We start from the raw sequence: 25,683 nt of genomic DNA, 5'->3' as shown, positions 1-25,683 counted from the left end.
TTCTTGAACCGCTGCAGTCCTTGCAGCGACTAGGGGCTTTTCACAGTAACTTCATTGAAGCCTACTTGTGACAATAAGCAGTTATTATTATTATCCTTGGGGTGTAGGTACACCCACTGTGCTGTTAGGGAGGGAGTTCCAGGATGTTGCCCCAGGGACAGTGAAGGAGAGGTGATATATTCCCAAGTCAGGGTGGTGAGTGACTTGAAGGGAAACCTCCAGGTGATGGGGTTCCAAATATCTGCTGCTCTTGTCCTTCTAGATGGTAGTTATCGTGAGTTTGGAAGGTGCTGTCTAAGGTGCCTTGGTGAGTTACTTCAGTGCATCTTGTAGATAGTACACACGGCTGCCACTGTTAGTCAGTGGAGGAGAGTATGAATGTTTGTGGAAGGAGGAGCAATCAAGTGGACTACTTTGTCCTGGGTGGTGTCGAGCTTCTTGAGCGTTGTTGAAGCTGCACTCATCCAGGCAAGTGGAGAGTATTCCATTGCACTCCAGACTTGTGCCTTGTAGATGGTGGACAGGCTTTGGGGGGTCAGGAGATGAGTTACTCGCCGTAGGACTCCTAGTCTTTGACTTGCTCTGGTAGCCACAGTATTAATGTGGCTAGTCCAGTTCAGTTGCTGACGGCTAAGTTGGCCCATGCCATTGCAAAGTTTCCTCCAGATTAGGTGGACTGGCCACACTAAATTGTCCCTCAAGTGTCCAAAGATTAGATGAGCTTACAGGGTGGCCTGTAATATATGTATATGAAATGAAGTGAAAATCGCTTATTTTCACAAGTAGGCTTCAAATGAAGTTACTGTGAAAAGCTCCTAGTCGCCACATTCCGGCGCCTGCTCGGGGATGGCTGGGTCAAGTTCAGTTTCTGGTCAATGGTAACCCCCAGGATGTTGATTCTGGGAGATTCAGTGATGGTAATGCCACTGGATGTCAAGGGGAGATGGTTAGATCCTCTCTTGTAGGAGATGGTCATTGCCTGACACTAGTTTGAATCATAGAATTACAGAATTTACAGTGCAGAAGGAGGCCATTCGGCCCATCGAGTCTGCACCGGCCCTTGGAAAGAGCACCCTACCTAAGCCCACACCTCCACCCTATCCCCGTAACCCAGCAACCCCATCTAACATTTCTTGGACAATAAAGGCAATTTAGCATGGCCAATCCACCTAACCAGCACATCTTTGGACTGTGGGAGCACCCGGAGGAAACCCACGCAGACACAGGGAGTACGTGCAGACTCTGCACAGACAGTGACCCAAGCCGGGAATCGAACATGGGACCTTGGAGCTGTGAAGCAACTGTGTTAACCATTAGGCTACCATGCCGCCCCAAATGGTGCGAATGTAACTTGCCACTTGTCAGCCCAAGCCTGGATATTGTCCAGGTCTTACTGCTTTTGGACATGGACTGCTTCAGTATCTGAGCAACGAACAGCCCCACTTCTAACCTTCTGATGGAAGGGAGGTAATTGATGAAGCAGCTGAAGATGGTTGGGCCCAGGACATGATCCCGAGGAACTACTGCAGTGAACTGAGATGATTGACCTCCAAGTACTACAAGCTGGATATGAGCCAGAAATTTTTATCTCGGTTTTTCACTGAAGTTTACTCCGAATATCTGAAATGTTCGCAGTCACCTAATCCATAACAAACTGCAAAGAATGTTTTTAGACTGGAATATGCAGCCAGAAACGGGTTACTGGCCAAGTTGGCTTATGCCATTGTTTTGCATTGCAAAAGCTTCCTCCAGATTAGGCAATGCTACATTGTCCCTTAAGTGTCCAATGATTAGGTGGGGTTACAGGTTGTGGGGAAGTGGGCTAGGTGGGGTGCTCTTTCAGCGGGTCAGTGCAGACGCGATGGGCAGAATGGCCTCCTTCTGCACTGTAGGGATTCTAAAACACAACTATGGCATTCTATCAACATATTCTTGTATTACTTTCCCCCTCATATCATTATCCAGATTTAGCTTAAATAAAGTTATGCTATTTGCTTCAACTCCTCCCCATAGTGATGAGATTCACATTCGAATAATTTTCAGGGTAAAGAAGCTGCTTCTGAATTCCGTGACATCAGTGACTATATTGTTGTAACTTCATGCTTCCTTTTGGTCCTGGAAATATTTAGCAATTTGTTTCCAATTTCCACCCCTCTCACTTTCACATGGTTTAAGTCTGAAACTTCCCTTCCTTAACCTCTCTGTCTCCATTTCTGGCAATAGACCGTCCCCAATATTCATTACAAACCCAATGACTCCCACACCTACCTTGACTACAGCTCCTCAAACCCCCGCTCCCTGTAGGGACTCCATCCCATTCTCCCAGTTTCTCCGCCTCTGCTGCATCTGTTCCACTGATGCCACCTTCAAAAACATCGCTTCTGCACCGTCATCCACTCCTCCATCACACCCAACCCCTCCTTCCCTTCCTATGGCACCTTCCCATGCAATCGCAGACGGTGCCTGCAGACCTGCCCCTTCTTGACCTCCCTCCTCACTGTCCAAGGCCCCAAATGCTCCTTTTAGGTAATGCAGCATTTCACTTGCACCTCCAACTTGGTTTACTGTATTTGCTGCTCCCAATGCGGTCTCCTCTACATTGGAGAGACTAAATGCAGACTGGATGACCACTTTGTGGAACACCTTCGCTAGTCTGCAAGCAGGACCCCACCCTTCTGGTCACTTTCCATTTCAACTCTCCCTCTTGCTTCATGCCCACATATCCTAATCCTGCTCCTAGTTCTTATGTAAGACAGACCTACCCGTCATAGACTTACAGGGTGCAGTTGGGAAGTCAGCAGGATCTCCACTCATCATCCTCCACCTGATTAAATTTCTCCCCAGGTCCACCACCAGGGAGGGCAAAAGACCAGGGTCCACCACCAGGGAGGGCAACTGTCTGACACAACTTCTATTTCCAATGATATTTCAAAAATTGTGCCAGAACCTCTGCTACCTCCTCTCTGCTGTCACTGACATATATGCCATCAAGATTCTGTCTCTTGCCACTCATGTTTCATCACTGTTATCAATACCGCATCCCTTACTATTGTTACCCCCATCTCATTGCTTCACCATTTCTTGTACTCTATCATTTCCAGTCTTCAGTGACAACTGACACAAGTGCTGATTCTAATAATAATCTTTATTAGAATCACAAGTAGGCTTACATTAACACTGCTATGATATTACTGTGAAAATCATCTCGTCGCCACCCTTTGGCGCCAGTTCGGGTACACTGAGGGAGAATCCAGAATGTCCAATTCACCTAACAGCACGTCTTTTGGGACTTGTGGGAGGAAACCGGAGCACCCGGAGGAAATCCACGCAGACACGGGGAGAACGTGCAGACTCCGCACAGACAGTGACCCAAGCCGGGAATCGAACCGGGTCCCTGGCGCTGTGAAGCAACAGTGCTAACCACTGTGCTACCGTGCCGCCTATTCTAGAAATTCAGCATACAAGATGGGTAAATGTTCCTTCATTCACTTTTGCATCAACTGTAGCTTTGAATAAAGCAGTTCAGATCCTGAATGACAGGGGGCTCTAATAAAGTAATTTTTCCAATTAAGTAAATGACAATATGATCGTGGGAATCCACAGGGAAAAGATGATACTCTGCCCAGCTTACAGAGCTGCTCATTAGCACTGCATTCACAGCCAGCCGAGAGAGGAAGAATAGACTTGCAACACGATATAGTCAGGAACTGAGAGCCATTCGAACCTTAATGGAAAGGGCACCGAAAGAAGTCTTACAACACCAGGTTAAAGTCCAACAGGTTTGTTTCGATTGTTTCCACTTAATGCAAAGGCTCATTACTCAAAAACAAAGCAGGCACTCTTTATTCTATCTTTCGCAGTCTGATACTAAAAGATATTGGAAATCAAATTTCTCTGTTGCATTTTACTTTGAATGAAACTCCCCAAGTGAATCCGTGGATGTAAGTGTGTGTGGACCCTGAGAAATATAAGGAACCAAGTCAATATTTTAATGAGACACTGATTTGATGAGAAAACAAATTTTCATAATGACATGCCATGAAGATCTGAAATTGTGTTAAGTTGCATTGATGAAGCAGTTGCATTACAAAGCAAGCATAAACAAAGAAACGTACAGCATAGGAACAGGCCCTTCGGCCATCCAAGCCAGCGCCGACCATGCTGCCCGTCTAACCTAAAACCTACACTTCCGGGGTCCGTAACTCTCTATTCCCATCCTATTCATGTATTTGTCAAGATGCCCCTTAAATGTCACTATCGTCCCTGCTTCCACCACCTCCTCCAGCAGCGAGTTCCAGGCACTTCCTTTGTGTAAAAAACGCCCCTCCCACATCTCCTCTAAACTTTGCCCTTAGCACCTTAAACCTATGTCCCCTGGTAATTGACTCTTCCACCCTAGGAAAAAGCTTTTTACTATCCACTCTGTCCATGCCCCTCATAATTTTATAGACTTCTATCAGGTCGCCCCCTCAACCGCTATCTTTCCAGTGAGAACAAACCAAGTTTATGCAACCTCTCCTTGTAGCTAATGCCCTCATTCCCAGACAGTATCCTGGTAAACCACTTCTGTACCCTCTCCAAAGCCTCCACATGCTTCTGGTAGTGTGGCGACCGGAATTGAACACTACACTCCAAGTGTGGCCTAACTAAGGTTCTATACAGCTGCAGCACGACTTGCAATTTTAATACTCAATGCCCTGGCCGGTGAAGGCAAGCATGCCATTTATGGGTGGCATGGTGGCACAGTGGTTAGCACTACTGCCTTAGAGCACCAGGGACGGTTCGATTATGCCCTCGGGTGACTGGAGTTTGCACATTCGCCCCGTGTCTGCGTGGATTTTCTCCGGGTGCTCCAGTTTCCTCCCACAGTCCAAAGATGTGCTGGTTAGGTGGATTGGCCATGCTAAATTGTCCCTTAGAGACGACAAGAGACACTTGCTGGAAGAGCTAATAAACATGACACTAATGAGAGGGGGAAACTGTAGAACATCTATGGACAGTTGCTAGAAAGGGCAAGAACACCACTGGATGGAGCCAGGTGAAAATGCAGGGACAAACTTGGGACGGAAGTGGGTTGGGGACTCTGGAGCAATGCACTGAGCAGGGCCAACTCCACCTCCTCCTGCACTAGGCTTTGCCTCATGCAGTTTAAAGTGGTGCACAGACCCCACCTGACTGGAACCCGGATGAGCAGGTTCTTCCCGGAGGTGGAGGATAAATGTGAACGGTGCCAGGGAGACCCAGCCAACCACGCCCACGTGTTCTGGGCCTGCCCCAGACTTGTCCGGTTCTGGACAGCCTTCTTTGAGGCGATGTCCTAGGTTGTGGGGGTGAAGTTGGAGCCGTGACCGAGAGTGGCAATCTTCGGGGTTTCGGACCAGCCAGATATTCATATGGGGAAGAGGGCCGATGCCCTGGCATTTGCTTCCCTAATTACACGGCGGAGAATCATGCTTGGCTGCTGATCAGCACCACCTGCAACTGCAGACCGGCTGGCAGACCTATCAGAATTTCTCCACCTGGAGAAGATCATGTATACCATCCGTGGGTCGGACAAGGGCTTCCACAAAGCGTGGGGGGCCATTCATCAGCCTGTTCCAAGACCTGTTCGAAACCAACAGCGACTAGGAAGATTGAGAGCGGGGGGGTGGTAGAAACGGAGGAAAATACATGAGAACACACAACAGTGAGGAGCAGAGGGGGACGGGGAGAGGAGGTGAGGAGGGAACCCAAGTGAGTCCAGAGTGAATCACGAGTAAATAGGGAAGAGGGACAAGGACAACAACTAAAACCGCAGAAGAGAGGAGCAGAGCACAATGTGTGACGCCCAGGGCGAATGTTGGTACCAGACTATCAACGGGGAAGGGAAGGGAAGGGGTGAGAGCAGGCGGAGAGAATGTGTGTAAAAATTTGTAAATAAGAAAGGTCACTACATGTAAATACCAGGTGCTCTACTTGTTAAGTTATTGTTATGTAAAAACTGAAAAATGTCAATAAAAATCTTATTTTTAATTGCCCCTGAGGGTGGGGTACAGGAATACGGTGGGGGATTGAGCCTAGGTAAGGTGGTCTTTCGAAAGGTCGGTGCTGACTCGATGGGCCGAATCGCCTCATTCTGCACTGTAGGGATTCTATGATTATATGCCGTATGCCTTCTTAGCTGCCTTTTCCACCTGCATTGCCACTTTTAGTGACCTGTGGCCATGTACACCCAGATCCCTCTGCCTGTCAATACTCTTAAGGATTCTGCCACTTACTGTATATTTCCCACCTGTGTTAGACCTTCCAAAATGCATTGCCTCACCTTTGTCTGAATTAAACTCCATCTGCCATCTCCACACCCAGGTCTTCAACCGATCTATATCCTGCTGCATCCTCTGACAGTCCTCATTGCTATCTGCAGCTCCACCAACCTTATGTCGCCTGCAAACTTACTAATCAGACCAGTTACATTTTCCTCCAAATCACTTACATATACTACAAACAGCAACAGTCCCAGCACTGATCCATGAGGAACTCCACTAGTCACAGCCCTCCATTTATTCAAGCACCTTCCACTGCTACCCACTGTCTTCTATGATCGAGCCAGTTCTGTATCGATCTTGCCCGCTCACCCTGATCCCATGTCACTTTACCTTCTGCATCAGTCTGCCATGAAGGACCTTGTCAAAGGCCTTACTGAAGTCCATGTAGACAACATCCACTGCCCTACCCTCATCAATAATCTTCATCACTTCCTCGAAAAACTCGATCAAGTTAGTGAGACATGACCTCCTTTACAAAACTATACTGCCTCTTGCAAATATGTCCACTTGCTTCCAAATGGGAGTAAGTCCTGTCTCGAAGAATCCTCTCCAATAATTTCCCTACCACTGAGGTAAGTCCCACCGGCCTTTAATTTCCTGGATTATCCTTGCTACCCTTCTTAAACAAGGGAGCAATATTAGCTATTCTCCAGTCCTCTGGGGCCTCACCTGTAGGCAAAGGATATAAAGATTTCTGCCAAGGCCCCAGCAATTTCCTCCCTTGCTTCCCTCAGTGTTCAGGGGTAGATCCCATCAGGTTCTGGGGACTTATCTACCTTAATATTTTTCAAGACACCCAACATCATCTCCTTTTTAGATCTCAATGTGACCCAGGCTATCTACACACCCTTCCCCAGACTCATCCACCCATTCCTTCTTTTTGGAGAATACTGATGCAAAGTATTCATTTAGTACCTCGCCCATTTTCTCTGGCTCCACACATAGATTCCCTCCCCTGTACTTGAGTGGGCCAACCCTTTCCCTGGCTACCCTCTTGCTCTTTATATACGTATAAAAGGCCTTGGTATTTTCCTTAATCCTGATCTCCAATGACTTTTCGTGATCCCTTTTAGCCCTCCTGTAAGTTCCTTCCTACATTCCTTATATTCCTCTGTTCCCAGCCTTGAGCCCTTGTAAATGCTTCCTTTTTCTTTTGGACGGCTCACAATATCCCTCGTTACCCAAGGTTCTCCAAACTTGCCATACTTATCCTTCTTCCTCACAGGAACATGCCGGTCCTGAATTCCTATCAACTGACATTTGAAAGCCTCCACATGCCAGATGTTGATTTACCCTCAAAACATCCGCCCCAATCTAGATTCTTCAATTCCTGCCTAATATTGTTATAATTAGCCTTCCCCCATTTTAGTACCTCCACGGAGTATTCATCTTTATCCGAGATAAGCCAGATATTCTGTCTTATCTCCATTACATATAATATAGCACAGAAGCAGTCCATTCGGCCTGCTCCAATTTATGCTCTACTTGAATCTCCTCCCATTTTTCCTCATTTAAGTCTTCCATCATAACCCTTCATTCCCTTCTTCATATTCCTGCCTGACTTTCCGTTAAGTGTATCTATTTATTCGCGTCAACCACTCCTGTTAGCTAGTTCCACATTCTGATTGTTCTTTGAGCAACTACATTTCTTCTCCACTCCCTACTGGATTTCTTGGTCACCATCTCATATAACCAACGTCTAGTTATGATCTTGCCCACATTCTCTCCATATACACTCCATCGGAACCTTTCATATTTAAAAAAACTCTTATTAGGTCACCCCTCAAGTCTTTCTTTTCAAGAGAAAAGAGATTCAGCCTGTTCATTGTTTCCTGATATATATACCAACACATTTCTGGACTCATCCTTGTAAATCATCTCTCTATGCTCTCTAGTGTCAAACCAAGGTTCAGTACAGGTTTCGTATAAGTCCTCTGCCTTCCAATTCCCGCCCTCAAGAAATCAAGCCCAATTCTTGGTTTGCTTTTTTTATGGAACACAACTTTTACTGCTTGGTGTAATTGTACTCTGGGATTCCTTTGTTCCTCTGTCGCATGGAGGCTTGCACTTTCCAAGTAATAAATTACTTCCCTATTTTTCCCACCAGGGTGGACTACCTCACATTTATCGGCGTTGAAATTCATTTGCCAATTATTTGACTATTCTGAAAATGTATTGATGTCCTCTGTAATTTGTTCCAGTGTTGTTCAGTATTGACTCTCTCCCTCCCTCCCTTTCCTCCCCCCACCCCCCCCCCCCTCCCCCAACACCAATTTGATGTAATTTGAAAATTTAGAAATTTAGATTCCAGAGCCCAAATAGTTACCGTAAATTGTGAACAGCAGTATTGATCCTTGTGCAGTCCAAAGAAGTGCAGGTTAGGTGGATTGGCCATGATAAATTGCCCTTAATGACCAAAAAGGTTAGGAGGGGTTATTGGGTTACGGGGATAGGGTGGAAGTGAGGGCTTAAATGGGTTGGTGCAGACTCGATGGGCCGAATGGCCTCCTTCTGTACTCTATGTTCTATTTTCTATGTCTATGTCTATTACTTGCCAGCTTCTGCCACTCTGAACAACTACCCTTTCTGCCTTGAAACCAGCTACAGCCCATTCTACCCCCCCGACTCCGCATTCTGTGATCTTATTCATGAGTCTGTTGTGGGACACTTTATTGAAGGCCCTTAGAAAATCTAAATAAAATCTGTCTATTGCATTACCAGTGTCTACTCTCTCTGTTCTCTCATCAGAGATACAGTAGGGGACTTCCGATGGCGGCCATGGAGGGGTAGATCGCACATTTTATAGCTCCTGCCTGTAACGGACTTTTGGACCTTTTTCCCCTGTTTTTCTTCGGATTTTATGGGACAAAGCAGTGAAAAATGAGACAGTAAGGAGAAATCCCCCTCCGGTGTATGGAGAATTGGACCAGAAGTGGCTGTGTGAGACGACAAAGTCCTATAAGGGAGACGCAAGCAGAGCTGGTAACACGGGACAGTATGGCGGAGGGCAAGGGCCGCGGGGAGATGGCACAGTGGTCGACGGAGCAGCTGGTGAAGTTTTTCGAGGATTGCTTCGCCAAGCTGAAGAAGGACACGCTGGACCCGATTAAGGCTTTGATTGATCAAGTGGTTCAAAATCAGGAAACCCACAGGAGAGCGATCCAGGAGGTCGAACAAAAGTTGTCCGAGCACGAGGCGTATATAACCGTGCTGGAAAGCAAGGTGGGGATGATGAACAACCGCCAAAAAAGAATGCACGAGAAGCTGGAGGACTTGGAGAATAGGTCCAGGAGGCAGAATCTCAGAATTGTTGGCCTCCCTGAAGGCACTAAGGCATCGGATGCGAGAGCCTATGTGACGGTCATGTTCCCTCGGCCCCTGGAATTGGTCAGAGCGCACAGAACCCTCGCGAGGAAGCACAGAGCGAACGAACCGCCAAGGGCCATGGTGGTACATTTTTGCCGTTTCATGGACATGGAACAAGTTTTGCGATGGGCTAAGAAAGAACGGAGCAGCAAGTGGGAGGCATTTATCAGGACCTGGGAGCGGATTTGGCCAAGAGGCGAGCTGGGTTTAATCGGGCAAAAACGATCCTCTTTAAGAAGGGGGTGAAGTTCGGGATGCTGTACCCAGCCCACTTGTGGGTCACACATGAGGAACGGGACTTCTACTTTGAAACGCTAGACGAAGTATGAACCTTTATTAAAGAAAAGAAGCTGGAGGCGAATTAAAAGACACTTAAGCTTTGGAGAAGTACTGTGGCAGCGAATTGTGGTGCTGGATTGTAAAAGTTTAAGTAGCTCTATGTGAAATAATGAGCTGGCTGGATGGTTAAAGGTTGATATGTCTTGCAGGGGCCTTGTTAGAGGGGGGGATGGGCTTTGAATTTAGTTCTGCTTTTTGGGTGACTACTTTTCTAAAGTGATTGTTTCTTCACTTTTTTTTCTGTTTGTTTACTGGGGAATGTGATGCTTTTAAAATGTTTATTCATGTGGGGGGAGAGAGGAGAGTACAATAGGGAGACAGACTGCTTGGTGCCGGGCGGGAGCTATCGAGTCAGCATGGGTCAGCTGACTCTCGGATGCGCAGTGAGGGGTGGACAGGTGTTACGATGGAGCTTGACTTGGGGGATTGGGTTTTTAGTGTTGCTAAAGGGGGAGGGAGGGACGGGGAGCTGCTTTGCTGACAGGGGAGGAACTGTTTCTAGGGGACAAATGGGAGGTCGGGAACGGCGACAACCCGAGTGGGGACTCAAGGAAGCGGAGGGCACGGGCTCGAGGCTGGCCTATAAAGTAACTTCATTGAAGCCTACTCGTGACAATAAGCGATTTTCATAAAGGGTGATGGCTAGTCGGCAGGGGGGTGGGGGGGTTGGAAGCCCCCCTCATCCAGGCTGATCACATGGAATCGTGAGAGGACTGAATGGGCCGGTCAAGAGGGCTCGCGTGTTCATGCATTTGAGGGAACTGAAGGCGGACGTGGCAATGCTGCAAGAGACACACCTAAAGGTTACAGACCAGACGAGATTGAGGAAGGGGTGGGTTAGCCAAGTGTGCCACTCCGGGCTGGACTCAAAGACCAGGGGGTTAGCGATCTTGATCAGCAAACGAGTGGCATTCGAGGCAGGGAGAATCGTGTCAGACAAGGGGGGTAGGTACATAATGGTGAGTGGGAAGCTGGAGGGGGTGCGAGTGGTACTTGTGAACATATATGCTCCAAATTGGGACGATGTGGAATTTATGAGGCGGGTGTTAGGTAAGATCCCAGATTTAGAGACACACAACCTGATCATGGGAGGGGACTTCAACACAGTCATTGATCCGGAATTGGACCAGTCAAAATCCAGGACAGGGAGGAGGCCGGCTGCTGCAAAGGAATTGAAGGGTTTTATGGAACAGATGGGGGGGGGGGGGGGGGGGGGGTAGACCCATGGAGGTTTGCATGGCCGAGGACAAAGGCTTTTTCCTTTTTTTCACATGTCCACAAGGTATACTCTCGCATCGACTTTTTTATTCTGAGCAGGGCGCTAATATCGAAGGTGGTGGATACTGAGTACTCGGCAATTGCAGTGTCGGATCAAGCCCCGCACTGGGTGGATCTACGGGTTAATGTGGAGAGAGGGCAACGCCCGCTGTGGAGACTGGATGTGGGGTTGCTAACGGACAAAGCGATCTGTGGGCGGGTTAACAAGTCCATCCAGAACTACCTGGAAACAAATGATACGGGGGAGGTCTCTGCAGCGACAGTCTGGGAAGCTTTGAAGGCAGTAGTCAGAGGGGAATTAATCTCGATACGGGCCCACAGAGAAAAGGTGGAACGGGCTGAGAGGGATAGATTAGTGGAGGAGGTACTCCAGGTGGACAGGAGATACTCGGAGGCCCCGGACGCAGGGCTAATGAGGGAGCGGAGGAGGTTACAGGTGGAGTTTGGGCTGTTGACCACAGGGAAAGCATTGGAGCAGTTGAGAAAGGCAAGTATGAACAGTATGAGTACGGGGAAAAGGCAAACAGAATGTTGGCACTCCAGCTCAGGAAAAGAGAGGCAGCTAGGGAGATGGATAAAGTAAAGAGTAGAGATGGTAATACTGTCCTGGACCCAGTGGGGGTGAACGAGGTGTTTTAAGGACTTTTCTAGTAAATTATGAGAGTCGGAACCCCCGGCTAGGGTGGAGGGGATGAGGCAATTTCTGGATCAGTTGAGGTTCCCAAGGGTGGAGGAGTACCTGGTGGAGGGGCTGGGAGCCCCAATTGAGATTGAGGAAATAATCAAGGGGCTGGAGGGCATGCAGTCGGGCAAGGCCCCGGGGCCTGACGGCTACCCGGTGGAATTCTATAAGAAGTTTTCAGAGATATTGACCCCACTGCTGGTGAGGACATTTAATGAAGCAAGAGAGAAGGGAGTCCTCCCCCCAACAATGTCGCAGGCCTCGATTTCATTGATCTTGAAACGGGAGAAGGATCCGGAACAATGCGGGTCATACAGGCAGATTTCTCTACTGAATGTGGATGCCAAACTGCTGGCTAAGATACTGGCCACAAGGATAGAGGACTGTGTCCCGGGGGTGATAGGGGAAGACCAGACGGGATTTGTTAAGGGCAGGCAACTCAAGGCCAATGTTCGAAGGCTTCTAAATGTTATTATGATCCCCTCAGAAGGCGAGGAGGTGGAGGTGGTGGGAGCGACGGACGCGGACCCGTGGGAGCGACGGACGCGGAGAAGGCTTTTGATCGGGTGGAGTGGAATTACCTGTGGGAGGCGCTGGGAAGGTTTGGGTTCGGTGAGGGCTTTACTGACTGGGTACGGTTGCTCTATCAGACACCAGTAGCGAGTGTGCGTACGAACCGACTGAGGTCGGGGTATTTTGAACTACACCGAGGGACGAGGCAAGGGTGCCTCCTCTCCCCGTTACTGTTTGCTCTGGCCATAGAGCCATTGGCCATGGCGTTAAGAGCCTCTAGGAATTGGAAAGGGCTGTTTCGGGGGGGGGGTTCGGGGAGGGTGGAGCACCGGGTCTCGCTCTACGCAGATGATCTGCTCTTGTATATTTTGGACCCATTGGAGGGGATGGGGGAAGTAATGCGAATCTTGGGGGAATTTGGCAATTTTTATGGGTATAAATTGAACATGGGGAAAAGCGAAATGTTTGCGATCCAGGCAAGAGGGTAAGACAAGAGACTGGGAGAGCTGCCGGTTAGAATGGTAGGATAGAGCTTCCGATATCTGGGAATCCAGGTGGCCCGGAAATGGGAGGTACAACACAAGTTAAACCTATCCTGGTTGGTAGAACAAATGGAAGGGGGCTTTAAGAGATGGGACATGCTCCCGCTATCACTGGCGGGGAGGGTACAGACCGTGAAAATGACGGTCCTCCACAGATTTCTTTTTGTCTTTCAGTGCCTCCCCATCTTCATCCCTAAGACCTTTTTCAAGCGGGTGAATAAGATTATCTCGGGCTTTGTGTGGGCGGGTAAAACCCCGCGAGTGAAGAAAGTGTTGCTCAAGCGCTGTCGGGGGAGGGTGGGTTGCACTGCCGAACATCTGCAATTACTACTGGGCGGCTAATATAGCCATGATTAGGAAGTGGGTAGTGTGGGAGGGGTCGGCATGGGAGCGGATGGAGGCGGCGTCATGTAAAGACACCAGTCTGGGAGCATTGGTAACGGCACCTCTGCCGTTCTCGCCGGCCCGATACTCCACAAGTCCGGTGGTAGTGGCGGCTCCGAGGATCTGGGGGCAATGGAGGAGGTATAAGAGAGTGGAGGGAGCATCGATTTGGACCCCGATTTATAACAACCACAGGTTTGTACCGGGTAGGCTAGATGGCGGGTTCCGGAGTTGGCAGAGGGCAGGAATTAGGAGGATGGGGGATCTATTTATAGACTGGAGCTTTCCCAGCTTCAAAGCTTTGGAGGATAAATTTAAATTGCCAGCAGGGAATGGTTTTAGGTATTTGCAGGTGCGAGACTTCCTGAGAAAACAGGTGCCGGCCTTTCCGCTGCTGCCGCCACGAGGGATACAGGATAGAGTAGTCTCCAGTACCTGGGTGGGAGAGGGGAAGGTATCGGATGTTTACCAGGAGCTTTCGGAGGCGGAGGAAACTCCGGTGGAGGAGGTTAAGGGCAAGTGGGAGGACGAGCTAGGAGGAGAGATAGAGGCGGGTCTATGGGCAGACGCCCTAAGCAGGGTTAATACCTCCTCATCATGCGCCAGGCTTAGCCTGATACAATTTAAGGCAGTCCACCGGGCACACATGACAGTGGCTAGGATGAGCAAGTTTTTTGGGTTAGAGGACAGGTGTGCGAGGTGCGCGGGAAGCCCAGCAAATCATGTCCACATGTTTTGGGCATGCCCGAAGATTAGAGGGTTTTGGCAGGATTTTGCTAAGGCAATGCCCATGGTGCTAAAAACATGGGTGGTGCCGAGTCCGGAGGTAGCGATCTTTGGAGTATCGCAAGATCTGGAAGTTCAGGGGGCGAAAGAGGCTGACGTTCTGGCCTTTGCCTCCCTGGTAGCTTGGAGACGGATCTTGTTAATGTGGAGGGACTCGAAGCCCCCGAGTGTGGAGACCTGGGTTAGTGACATGGCTGGGTTTCTTAGTCTCGATAAAATAAAGTTTGCCTGAAGAGGGTCAATGTTGGGGTTCGTCCGGAGGTGGCAGCCGTTCGTCGACTTTCTCGGGGAAAATTAAAATGTCAGCTGAAGCAGTATTCCAAAGGGGGGCATTGGTGTTGTATGGTTGAGGTGTGTGAAGATTGGGCTGGGGGGGGGGGGGGGGGGGGGGGGGGAGGGGGGGAATGTTTATTTTACCATGTTGATGTCATTGTTTTTGTTACTGTTATAAAATTCTCAAGTACCTTAATAAAATATTTTTTTAAAAAGAGATACAATGGGGTTGGTCAAGGATTTTTCATTTTGAAATGCATGCTATCTATTCATTATATCATTACACCGTTTTCTAACATTATTAAATATATGTAGCAATGGCTCTGCTATCTCTTCCCTAGTTTCTTTTAAAAGATGTGGATGCAATCCATCCATAACATGGACTTTATTCACTTTTGGGTATGTTTACTTTATTTCAGTACATTCCCTTTTTTTATTTTAAACACACTTGTCTCATTGCTCATCGCAATATTCAATGTCATATTTACCTGTTCTATCCCCCTGCTAAATACCAGAGTGAAATAATTATTTAATATTTCTGCCTCTCTCTCACTAACTGATATTATCCTGCCTGTCCGTTAATGCTCCTATTCTCATTGTAATTTTTTTTATTGATGTGCCTGTAAAATATTTTACTATTTTGCTTTATGTTCCTTGATCGTTTAAATTCATAGCTCCTCTTTACCTTCCTAATTGTTTTTTTTACTTCTCTGCTAATGTCTTCATTTTCTCTCTTATATAACCCTATGTTGTGTACAATGGATATGCCCCTTTCTTAACTCTGAGTTGTTTCCTTATGTCTTCACTCATCATTTGGGGTAGCACGGTAACACAGTGGTTAGCACTGTTGCTACACAGCTCCAGGGTCCCAGGTTTGATTCCCCGCTGGGTCACTGTCTGTGTGGAGTTTGCACGTTCTCCCCATGTCTGCGTGGGTTTCCTCCGGTTTCCTCCCACAGTCCAAAGATGTGCTGGTTAGGTGGATTGGCCATGCTAAATTGCCCTTAGTGTCCAAAAACAAAAGGTTTGGTGGGGTTACGGGGTTAGAATGAAGGTGTGGGCTTGGTTAGGATGGTCTTTCCAAGGGCCGGTGCAGACTCATTGGGCCAAATGCACAGTAAATTTGATGATTCAATGAAATCCCACTGGTGTTTAACTTCTTTCCTTTTAGTGAAATGCATTTTCCTTGCACTCTGACCATGTCTGTTCCACATTGCTGTTTGCCAATATTGCCTATTTTATTTTACCTAGCCCCTCACAGTCAGCTATACGCCAATCTATTAACCTGCTTTTCGTCAAACTTGTGTCCTTCTCTATCATCATCTTGAAGCATATAATATTCTGTTCACTCTTCCCTTTTCCTGACTACCCAAATAAATCACTTAACAAAATAATTTTCCCTAAAGAAACTTCCCGATCATTTCTTCCCTTCCATTTTGTTTTCATTGTCAACATGCTCGGCAGGTAGCAGTCTTGAGTCAGATGTTCAAGCCACAATCCAGGACTTCAGCTCTTATTCTAATCTGACATTTAAGTATATTAATGATGAACTGTCGAACTTTCAACTCGTTTCCGTCACCAAGATCCAAGAGCGGCACCAAGGTTAGCATTGCTGCCTCGCAACGCCAAGGACCCGGTTTCAATTCCGGTCTTGGGTGACTGTCTGTGTGAAGTTTGCACTTTCTCCCTGTGTCTGTGTGAGTTTCCTCCGGGTGCTCCAGTTTCCTCCCACTCACCAAAGATGAGCGGGTTAGGTGGGGTCACAGGGATAGGGCGTGGGAATGAGTCTGGGTAGGGTGCTTTTTCTGAGGGTCAGTGCAGATTTGATGGGCCGAGTGGCCTCCTTCTGCACTGTAAGAATTCTGTCCGCCTCTCTAATATTGCCCATCTCGGACCATGCCTCAACCCATCTGCTGCCTAACCCTCATCTATTTTGTTACCTCCAGGCTCGACTATTCCAACGACCTCCCACCTTTCAGAAGTACAAGCTCTTCCAAAACTCATCTGCCCATATCCTAACTCAAATCCAGTCCCGTCCATCCATGTCCCTCTACTTGCAGATCAGCATTGGCTCACAGTACACAAAGCGTCTCCCAGTGAATTAGTCTCGTATACAAATCCCTCGATGGCCTTGTGCTTTCCCCTCCTGTGTAATTCCCTCCAGCCCCACAACCCTGCAAGAACTCTGCACTCTCCCAATTCCGCCCTCTTGCCCATCCCATACTTCCTTCACATTATAATTGTGATTATGTCGTCAGCTATCTAGGCCTTAAGCTCTTGAACCTCTTATCTAAATTTCTCCACCCTCCCTCTTTGTTTAAGAACCACCTTGAAACCAAACTACAACCGAGATATTAGTCATTTGTATTAAGGCTTTATACTTTGGAGCACTTTAACACACAAAAGATGAAATAGAAATGCAAGTTGACATTGTTGAACCATCAAGAGCAGCTGTCAAAGTAATTTTCAAAAAGAACTGCTCTTTAACCTTTTCTTTCAGATCGTTCAACAGGTGTCTAGCAATCAAGTCACCAAAGCTATAGTGGTTGGCAATGATGGTTCCTTTAAAGATTATAGTGGAAATCTGCAGGTGTTGAGTTGTCATCAGCTTGTTATATCTACAGTGCGGTGCAGATAGTATTAACTTCAGGGTTTGAGTGATGGGGAGATTATATTCATTGTGGAAATTAAGAAGTTTTGTCTCGGATAGGAATTCAGCATTTGCTTCAGAATTGATCAGCACCTGCTAACAGATGCCCCTCTTATAGAAAGAACAGCAGGCTTGTGTTCTCGAGAATAGTTTTAATTATGTTGTATACATGTAGAAACCCTAAGACTGGCTTCTCACTAATTTACCTTCCAACCATCTGTCATATCTCTGTTTGTTTCTAACTTATGTTTTACACGCACGCGCAATCATTCTCTTCCTTTCTCACTCACTCTCTCTCTCCCAGAATATGTAGAATGCCAAGCAGCCTATCGGCTCCACAAAGTGCCAATCATTCAGTCATGCTGTCTTTCCTGATGATCTCCTGCCAATCATGTTGAAAGGAATTAGGCATTTTTTGAAATTTAACTCCCTGAGCTATTTTTTTTTAAAATTTACAGTACCCAATTATTTTTTCCCAATTAAGGGGCAATTTAGCGTGGCCAATCCACCTATCCTGCACATCTGTGGGTTGTGGGGGTGAGACCCAGCAGACACTGGGAGAATGTGCAAACTCCACATGGACAGTGACCCAGGGCCTTGATCGAACCTGGGTCCTCAGCACTGTAGGCAGCAGTGCTAACCACTGCGCCACCGTGCCGCCCCAACTCCCTGAACAATTGAGCAAGTTTGCTTGGCAGATGCATTTTCTGACTTCCATATGAATTTTGCATCTCTGATAGAATCATTTCCGTCTTCTGAGATTAACTTTTTCATTGAGAACATTGCCACTTTCATTACTAGATCTCAACCAATGAAATTTGGATGTTAGAAGCAATGGATAGGGTAGAGGTCAGATAAACATTTAAACAGCCATTTGAGATTTTCTTTTTAAATTTAGAGTACCCAATTCATTTTTCCAATTAAGGGGCAATTTAGCATGGCCAATCCACCTACCCTGCACATCTTTGGATTGTTGGGGCAAAACCCACGCAAACACGGGGAGAATGTGTAAACTCCACACAGAGCCGGGATCGAACCTGGGACCTCGGCGCCGTGAGGCAGCAGCACTAACCACTGAGCCACCGTGCTGCCCGCAATTTGAGATTTTATAGTGGCATTACCATATGCGGCAGTGCAGACTCGATGGGCCGAAGGGCCCTTTCTTCATTGTATTTTTCTGTGATCGTTAAAACACTTCATAGAACTGTTAAAAAAAATTACCATGAGCCACCTAAGGACAGAGGTAGTCTTTAAGGAGCATCTGAAAGGAGAGAGGCAGGGAGGTCTAGGGAGCGAGTTCAAGGGCGTTTAAAATTGGGGGGAGGTAAAAGGCCAGAATGGAAGGAACGAGATTTCTGAGGGTTGATTGGCAGCACAGTCTTTAAGACCAAGTTAAAATGAGAGATAGGTTAAACATAAATAACATTGTAATTATTTTTATTGATGAAAACATTTGATTTTGGGTGTTGTTAATAACCCATATAAAGTAACTAAAACTGTCCTGATGTTTGTAAAAAGTAGTTACTCTAATACACAAGTGGCGTTTCAATCTCACGGTTATTGAGTTGAAAGCAACACCAAAATAATGCGTGGCCAACAGACTGTATAGTGTCTCGGAACCAACCACAGGAACCTGATGGGGCTTTGACACCTGGCTAGTGCAGATGATGCCAAGTTCACGTTACACTCAACTGCATCCCTGAGTGTAAAACAATCTGAAGATTGGTGAACCAATGGCATTAGAACTGCTCAAACAAGTGCTTTGGGATGTCCTTGAGGTTGCAAACGATACTACATAAATGCAAGATCGTTCTTTCTAACTTTGGATAAAACCAATAAAAGATACAAATGACAGATTGTTCAGTCTGGATTATTGCTGCAGTTCTATTAACCAAGTAACTTTCTCGCAAAGGAGAAGGCCATTTCTGCTTCTGCTCCTTCACCCTATAAAACTTTTCGTTCTCAAATATTCATTCAGCTCCCTATTAAAAGTTATTCTGGATTCTGCTTTCATCGCTGTTTCTGGTTATCCTAACCACCAAGTAGGAAAATGGAGGTCAGGCCACAATCCGATCAACCGTGGCCTTATTAAACTGTGGAGTAGGTTCGAGAGGCCGAATGGCCTAATTCCTCATGTTTATCATGTCTTGTTACCTCTCTTGTTTTTAAGGCCCTACATGAAATTAGTTTGGTCAAGTGTTAAACAGAGTTCCTACTGGGCTGGGGCTGCCCAGCTCCTCTTTTTCAAACTTACTCCGGGGCGCCCAAGGTGATTAGTTTGAATGAGAAATGCAACAGTGTCACAGTGTTGTTCACGTCGGGGCAGAAAAGGCAGAGGTTTAGTGTAGCCCAATGGGTTAATAGTTATGGTGATGTGTATCATGACGTAAGAATGACATCAGTCGTGAGCTAGTGACTGGAGGGCAGGGAAATAGTCTGTACGTGGATCTTAGTTGTTTATTTATAAATGCCTTAATAAAAAATGTTTTTTTAAAAAGAAAGTCTGTACGTAAGAGAGATGTACTTAACCAATAATTCATCATGAATATAATATAAATAAAGCAGTTTTGAAGCAACCTACCTGATTCTGACCCGAGTCACTCATTAGTAGAGGGGAAACTATCCCAATATTAATGAGTCTATGAGACAAACTACCTAACTTTCTGTTTATATCTAAGCACACTGTCCCTGACTTGGGAGTGCCTGAGTGTCTGAAATCAAAAGCTTTTCATTTTCCACCAGTAACTTCAATAAGGAAGTGGAGGACAGATTTAACATTCACTCTGGATTTAACCACAGTGACTGCAGTAACTGCTCACTAAACAGGAAAACCAACAAAGTATGTAGCCAAGTGGAGTTAATACACAGTTGTGGGTTCAAGTTTCCAGAGGAGGAAATGGTGATGGAGTGGTAATGTCACTGCACTAGTAGTCAAGAGGCCCAGGCTAATATCCTGACTTGGGAGTGCCTAAGTGTCTGAAATCGTTCATGGCAGCTGGGTGGAATTTAAATTCAATTCATAAATCTGGAATTGAAAGCTACTCTCGGTAATGGTGACCACGAATCATTCATTGATTGTTGTAAAACCCCATCTGGATCACTAATGCCCTTTACCTAGTCTGGCCTACATGTGGTTGACTCTTAACTACCGTCTAAAATGTCTTAGCAAGACAAGGTCATTTAGGGATGGTTAAAAAGAGCTGTCCCCGTCAGTGAGGCCCACACCCATAAAATAATAAATAAAGATCTCCTAAGCCAACACTCCAGTCTGTTGGAATGTTGTACTGTCGAAAGTACAGTTTTTTGGCTAAGATGTTACACTGAAGTCCTATCTTCCTTCTCAGGTGGACATACCATTCCAGTAATTCCCTCAACCAACATCACTGGGAGAAAAAAAACATTGTCAGGTCATATTTGTCTTGCTGTTTGTGGAATCTTGCTGTGCGGTGCGCAAATTGGCTGCCATGTTCCCCACATCACAACAGTGACTATACTTTCAAAACAATATTTCACTGACGGAAGCACAGATATCCTGGGACTGTGAAAGGCGCTATGTCAACGAATCAGTACAAATCGCAAATCTGTCTGTCTTGTACCACACAGAACATGTTAACGGTTTATCTCACCTTCTTCTTAGCATAGAAAAACAGAATACAGTTAATGCCTTTACGATATTGTGGTGAATTTTTAAATCTGTTACAGTGATTCAGGGAGAGGGAGCAGCTTACTGGACAGAGTCATAGCTGACAGGCGGAATCTTAACACCATCTCGCTGCCCGATTTCAGTGATCCTGAGACAGGTAAATGTTATCTTCTGTCATTCGTAATCATTGTCATCTTGGTCTGGATGCGCTACACGGATATGTTGCTAATTCAAAAGTTCACTCCGTTGTCCAGATCCATCACCTCTGCAGCTTGCTATATGGTTCGGAGACGCTGCAGCAGGAGGAAAATCCCTCATGTAGACGATCGGAGCCCAGGGTCAACATAGTGTGAAAATGAAAAATGAAAATCGGTTATTGTCACAAGTAGGCTTCAATGAATTTACTGTGTCCCTAGTCGCCACATTCCGGTGCCTGTTCAGGGAGGCTGGTACGGGAATTGAACCGTGGTGCTGGCCTGCTTTCAAAGCCAGCTCTTTAGCCGTGTGCTAAACCAGCCTCCTATTGTGAGCTCCCATAGTGAGCAATATGATAGAATGAATACATACTTTTGTGAGGGCCATGAAGAATCCAGCACAAGTTTTAAGGATACAAAGTAATAACATTTATTTACAATAACATATATATATATATAACAGCAGCAGCAACTATCCTTGCTGCACACTCCTTCCTGCTGGTTCCTAAACTGGCCAGCTTTATTTATACTTGGAGTTTACTAATGGTTTCTCCTCACCCCCCCATTGGGGAAGCTCATACTCCCACAGGATTGTGGGATTGTCATTCGTTCCCAGCCAATGGTAAGTAGGCAGGTTATAACATCCCTCCCCCCCCAAAGTCCAAGGAATCCACCGAAGACCCTGGCGAAGGAGGGCGTCGGACTCGTTTTTCCGCAGGCCGGACACCATTTGCACGCGGCGCTGGATCAGGCGGCGTGTAACGAGACGGAGACCGGCGCTTCCGTGATGAACGGCGCAACGGTTGTACATCCACGGCCCGTGGACCCGAGGATTCCCCCTCTGATGCATCCTGTGTCTCCATCTCGGAGTCAGAGTCTGCTGCCTCCGTCATGTCAGCGTCTCTATCTCCACTCGGTTCTGTAACGACCTGCCTTCTGGACCGAACGTGGTCTACATGTTTGCGCTGGAGACGACCCTGGGCTTGCACCTGGTAAGATATAGGGCCCGTTTGGCGAACGATTACGCCAGGAACCCACTGGGCACCACCAGCAAAATTCCGAACGAACACTGGGCCACTGGGCGCAAACTGCCGAATCGGCCGATGCCGAGAAAATCCCTGTCCCTGCCATTCTTGTGTGCGGCGTACTTTTGCGCCAATGTCCGGGGAAACCATACTAAGGCGGGTGCGAAGTCTCCGGCCCATTAGGAGTTCTGCGGGAGCTACCCCAGTCACCGCATGGGGGGGTGGTCCTATACGTAAACAAAAAGCGAGCCAGTCTCATGTCCATTGATCCGGAAGACTGCTTCTTTAGGCCTCTTTTGAATGTCTGCACTGCGCGCTCTGCCAACCCATTTGAAGCTGGGTGGTATGGGGCAGTGCGGATATGGCGTATGCCGTTCATCTTCGTGAACCTCGCAAACTCTTCACTCGTGAATGGAGTGCCGTTATCCGTGACCAGCACCTCGGGGAGGCCATGCGTACTAAACGACAAACGCATCTTTTCAATTGTGCGCAGGACGTTGTCTCCTGCCTCTTATGCACCTCTAGCCATTTAGACTGGGCGTTGATTAATAGAAGGAACATGGATCCTTGAAAAGGGCCTGTGAAATCTGCATGCAAGCGTGCCCAAGGCCGCCCTGGCCATTCCCAGTGATGTAGGGGCGCGGCCGGCGGAAGCTTCTGATGCTCCTGGCAAATGGAGCAGTTTTGGGCCACCTTCTCAATGTCGGTGTCGAGGCATGGCCACCAGACATAACTCCGGGCCAACATTTTCATTTTGGTCACACCTGGATGCCCATTGTGCAAGTCTGTTAGTATCAGCTCCTAGCCTTTTTCCGGGACAATCAAACGCGTCCCCACAAGCGGATGCCGTCTTCCACACTGAATTCTGACAGCTTGGAGGAAAATGCCCGCAACTCGCCTGGGAGCTGTCTATGCTGCCCACCATACAGGACTATGTGCCGAACCTTTGACAGGACTGGCTCCGTCTGGGTCCACTCACGGATCTGTGATGCCGTGACAGGCAAGATGTCCAGAAAATTTAGGGTTACAACCACGTCACCGGTCGTGGGGGTCGACATGGGGCCGGTCGATAAAGGCAATCGGCTCAGTGTGTCGGCATTTGCTATCTGCGTACCTGGTTTGTGCTCCAGAGAATACTCGTATGCAGCAAGCAACAAAGCCCAGCGCTGGATCCGTGCGGAAGCAATAGGCGGTATTGGCTTATCCTCTCTGAAAAGTCCCAGCAGAGGCTTATGATCAGTCACGATAGTGAAATGGCGGCCATACACGTACTGGTGGAAGCGTTTCACCGCAAAAACCACTGCCAGGCCCTCCTTCTCGATCTGCGCGTACTTTTTCTCTGCTGCAGTCAATGTGCGGGAGGCGAAAGCTATCGGTCGCTCGGCCCCGTTCCATATTGTGGGACAGGACGGCCCCAATACCATACGGGATGCATCACATGTGACGAGCAAAGGCTTTCCAGGATCACAGTGGGTTAGTAACCCAGACAACGACAATTGTTGCTTAACCCGCCGGAAAGCGGTTTCTTGCGGCTGACCCCAAACCCAGGTGTGATTTTTCTTTAGCAGAAGGTGCAAAGGGGCCAGCATAGTTGCCAGATTGGGGAGGAACTTCCCGTAATAGTTTACGAGACCGAGAAAAGAATGAAGATGCGAAGTGTCAGTCGGGGCGGGGGCCTGTTGAATTGCACACACCTTCTCTGCGATGGGGTGCAAAACTTCGCGGTCCACCCGATAACCTAGGTAGACTACTTCCTTTGCCTGAAATACGCACTTTGTGCGACGTAAACGGACTCCAGCCTCCGAAAGGAATCTAAGGACAGCCTCCAGATTTTCCAAATGTTCCTGCTCTGACGTCCCTGTAATCAAAACGTCATCTAAGTAGACAGCAACACGTGGTAAACCTCTCAAAATGCCCTCCATAACACGTTGAAAAATTGCGCAGGCAGAGATACTCCAAAGGGCAACCGTGTATTTTCATACAGGCCCCGGTGTGTATTAATCGTTACATATGGTCGGGAGGCAGGGTCCAGCTCCAACTGCAGGTAGGCGTGACTCATATCTAATTTTGTGAACGAGAGTCCACATGCAAGCTTCGCATAGAGATCCTCTATGCGAGGCATTGGATATCGGTCGAGTCGGGAAGCCGTATTCACTGTAAGTTTATAGTCGCCACACAAGCAAACTGCAGCATCTGGCTTCATTATAGGTACAATTGGTGCTGCCCAGTCAGCAAAACAGACTGGCCTGATAATACCCAAACTCTCCAAACGAGTGAGCTCCCCTTCTACCTTCTCGAGCAAGGCATAAGGCACCGGGCGCGCCCGGAAATAGCGCGGCGTGTGCTCCTGGTTCGACTTGGATACGGGCTATGGCCCCTTTTATTTTCCCCAAACCAGGCTGGAATACATCTGGGTATCGTCCTAGCACCTCAGTCAACCCTTCAGAAACTGTTTGGAGGATGTGCTGCCATTGCAACCGCAAATGGCGCAACCAGTCCTGACCCACCAGGCTGGGCCCATGGCCGCGCACCACGATAAATGGGAAACGCCCCTCCTGGCGTCCATAAACAACAGGGGTCATTGTAGTTCCTGCAATGTCCAGTGGTTCCCCGTGTAGGTGGCCAACCTGGCCTGTGAGTCGGTTAATGTAAGGGTCTGTATACCCTGCTTGATGCGGTCGAATGTCCTCTGGGCGATCACGGAGACCGCTGTGCCAGTGTCCAACTCCATCTCAAGCGGGTGGCCATTGACCCGTACTGTCACCTAAATGGGGGCCACACGGGGAGCTGCCACACAATGCAACTGCAGGCAGTCATCCTCAGGAGTAGTCGCCGCAGGTTCATCCACATGGAAGGTACGGCCCCTGGGCTGGTCCCAATTACAGCCCCTGGGCTGGTCCCAGTTTCGGTCGGAACGACGGCGCCTCTGGCGCCCCCAGGACCGCCGTCCGCGACGGGGTCGGCGCCTACAAGTCTGACACGGACATGGCTCCTCATCCATTGGTTCTGGAGAAGGCTCCCTTCGGGGAGGAATGTCTGACGGCCACTGGCGTTGGTCCGGACGTTGCCTCGCCCAAGGTGTGCGGGGGGACGTTTTCGGACGGAAGGGGTTGCGCCCCAAGGCATGCACTTCCATTCCCTGTAGCTCCTGCACTCCTCGTTCTGCGGTCTCTCGGGACAATACTATTTGAATGGCCTGTTGAAAAGTCAATGTTGGCTCAGCTAACAACTTTCTCTGGGTGGCCGCATTGTTAATACCGCAAACCAAACGGTTGCGTAACATTTCTGACAAGGTCTCACCATAGTCACAGTACTCCGCAATCCTGCGTAGCCTGGATAGAAAATCGGCAAGGGATTCTCCAGGGGTCCTCTCAGCGGTATTAAACCGGTAACGCTGAACTATCGTGGACGGGGTTGGGTTAAAATGTTGCCCCACTATATTCACAAGTTCATAAAACGTTTTGGTGCCCGGCGCAGCTGGGTACGTAAGGCTCCTAATCACCCCAAACGTATGCGGGCCGCAGGCGGTGAGCAATATGACCACCTGGCGCTCGTTTTCGGTGATATTGTTTGCCCGAAAATAGTAACGTATCCATTGTGTGTACTGGTTCCAGCTTTCCAGCGCAGCATCAAAAACATCCAAACGTCCGTACAGAGGCATGGTATAATAGAAAACAACTTCCAACCTGTATCCAACAAAAAT

At 47.9% G+C, this 25,683-nt stretch overlaps 1 protein-coding gene across 2 annotated transcripts in view; it reads left to right on the top strand.

Annotated features, from left to right (window-relative positions):
* ttc7b (tetratricopeptide repeat domain 7B) overlaps positions 1 to 25,683 on the top strand; it is a 378,370-nt gene that overhangs the window by 225,050 nt on the left and 127,637 nt on the right. For both annotated transcript variants that reach the window (XM_072494039.1, XM_072494049.1), the window contains exon 17: positions 20,821 to 20,918. In XM_072494039.1, the coding sequence (XP_072350140.1) occupies positions 20,821 to 20,918 (98 nt within the window). The remainder of the gene's footprint in view (positions 1 to 20,820; positions 20,919 to 25,683) is intronic.

This window comes from Scyliorhinus torazame, chromosome 2 (genome assembly GCF_047496885.1).
Source record: "Scyliorhinus torazame isolate Kashiwa2021f chromosome 2, sScyTor2.1, whole genome shotgun sequence".
Classification (NCBI taxonomy): domain Eukaryota; kingdom Metazoa; phylum Chordata; class Chondrichthyes; order Carcharhiniformes; family Scyliorhinidae; genus Scyliorhinus; species Scyliorhinus torazame.
Note: the sequence above shows the minus strand (reverse complement) of the source record. Positions and strands in the feature narration are given on the sequence as shown.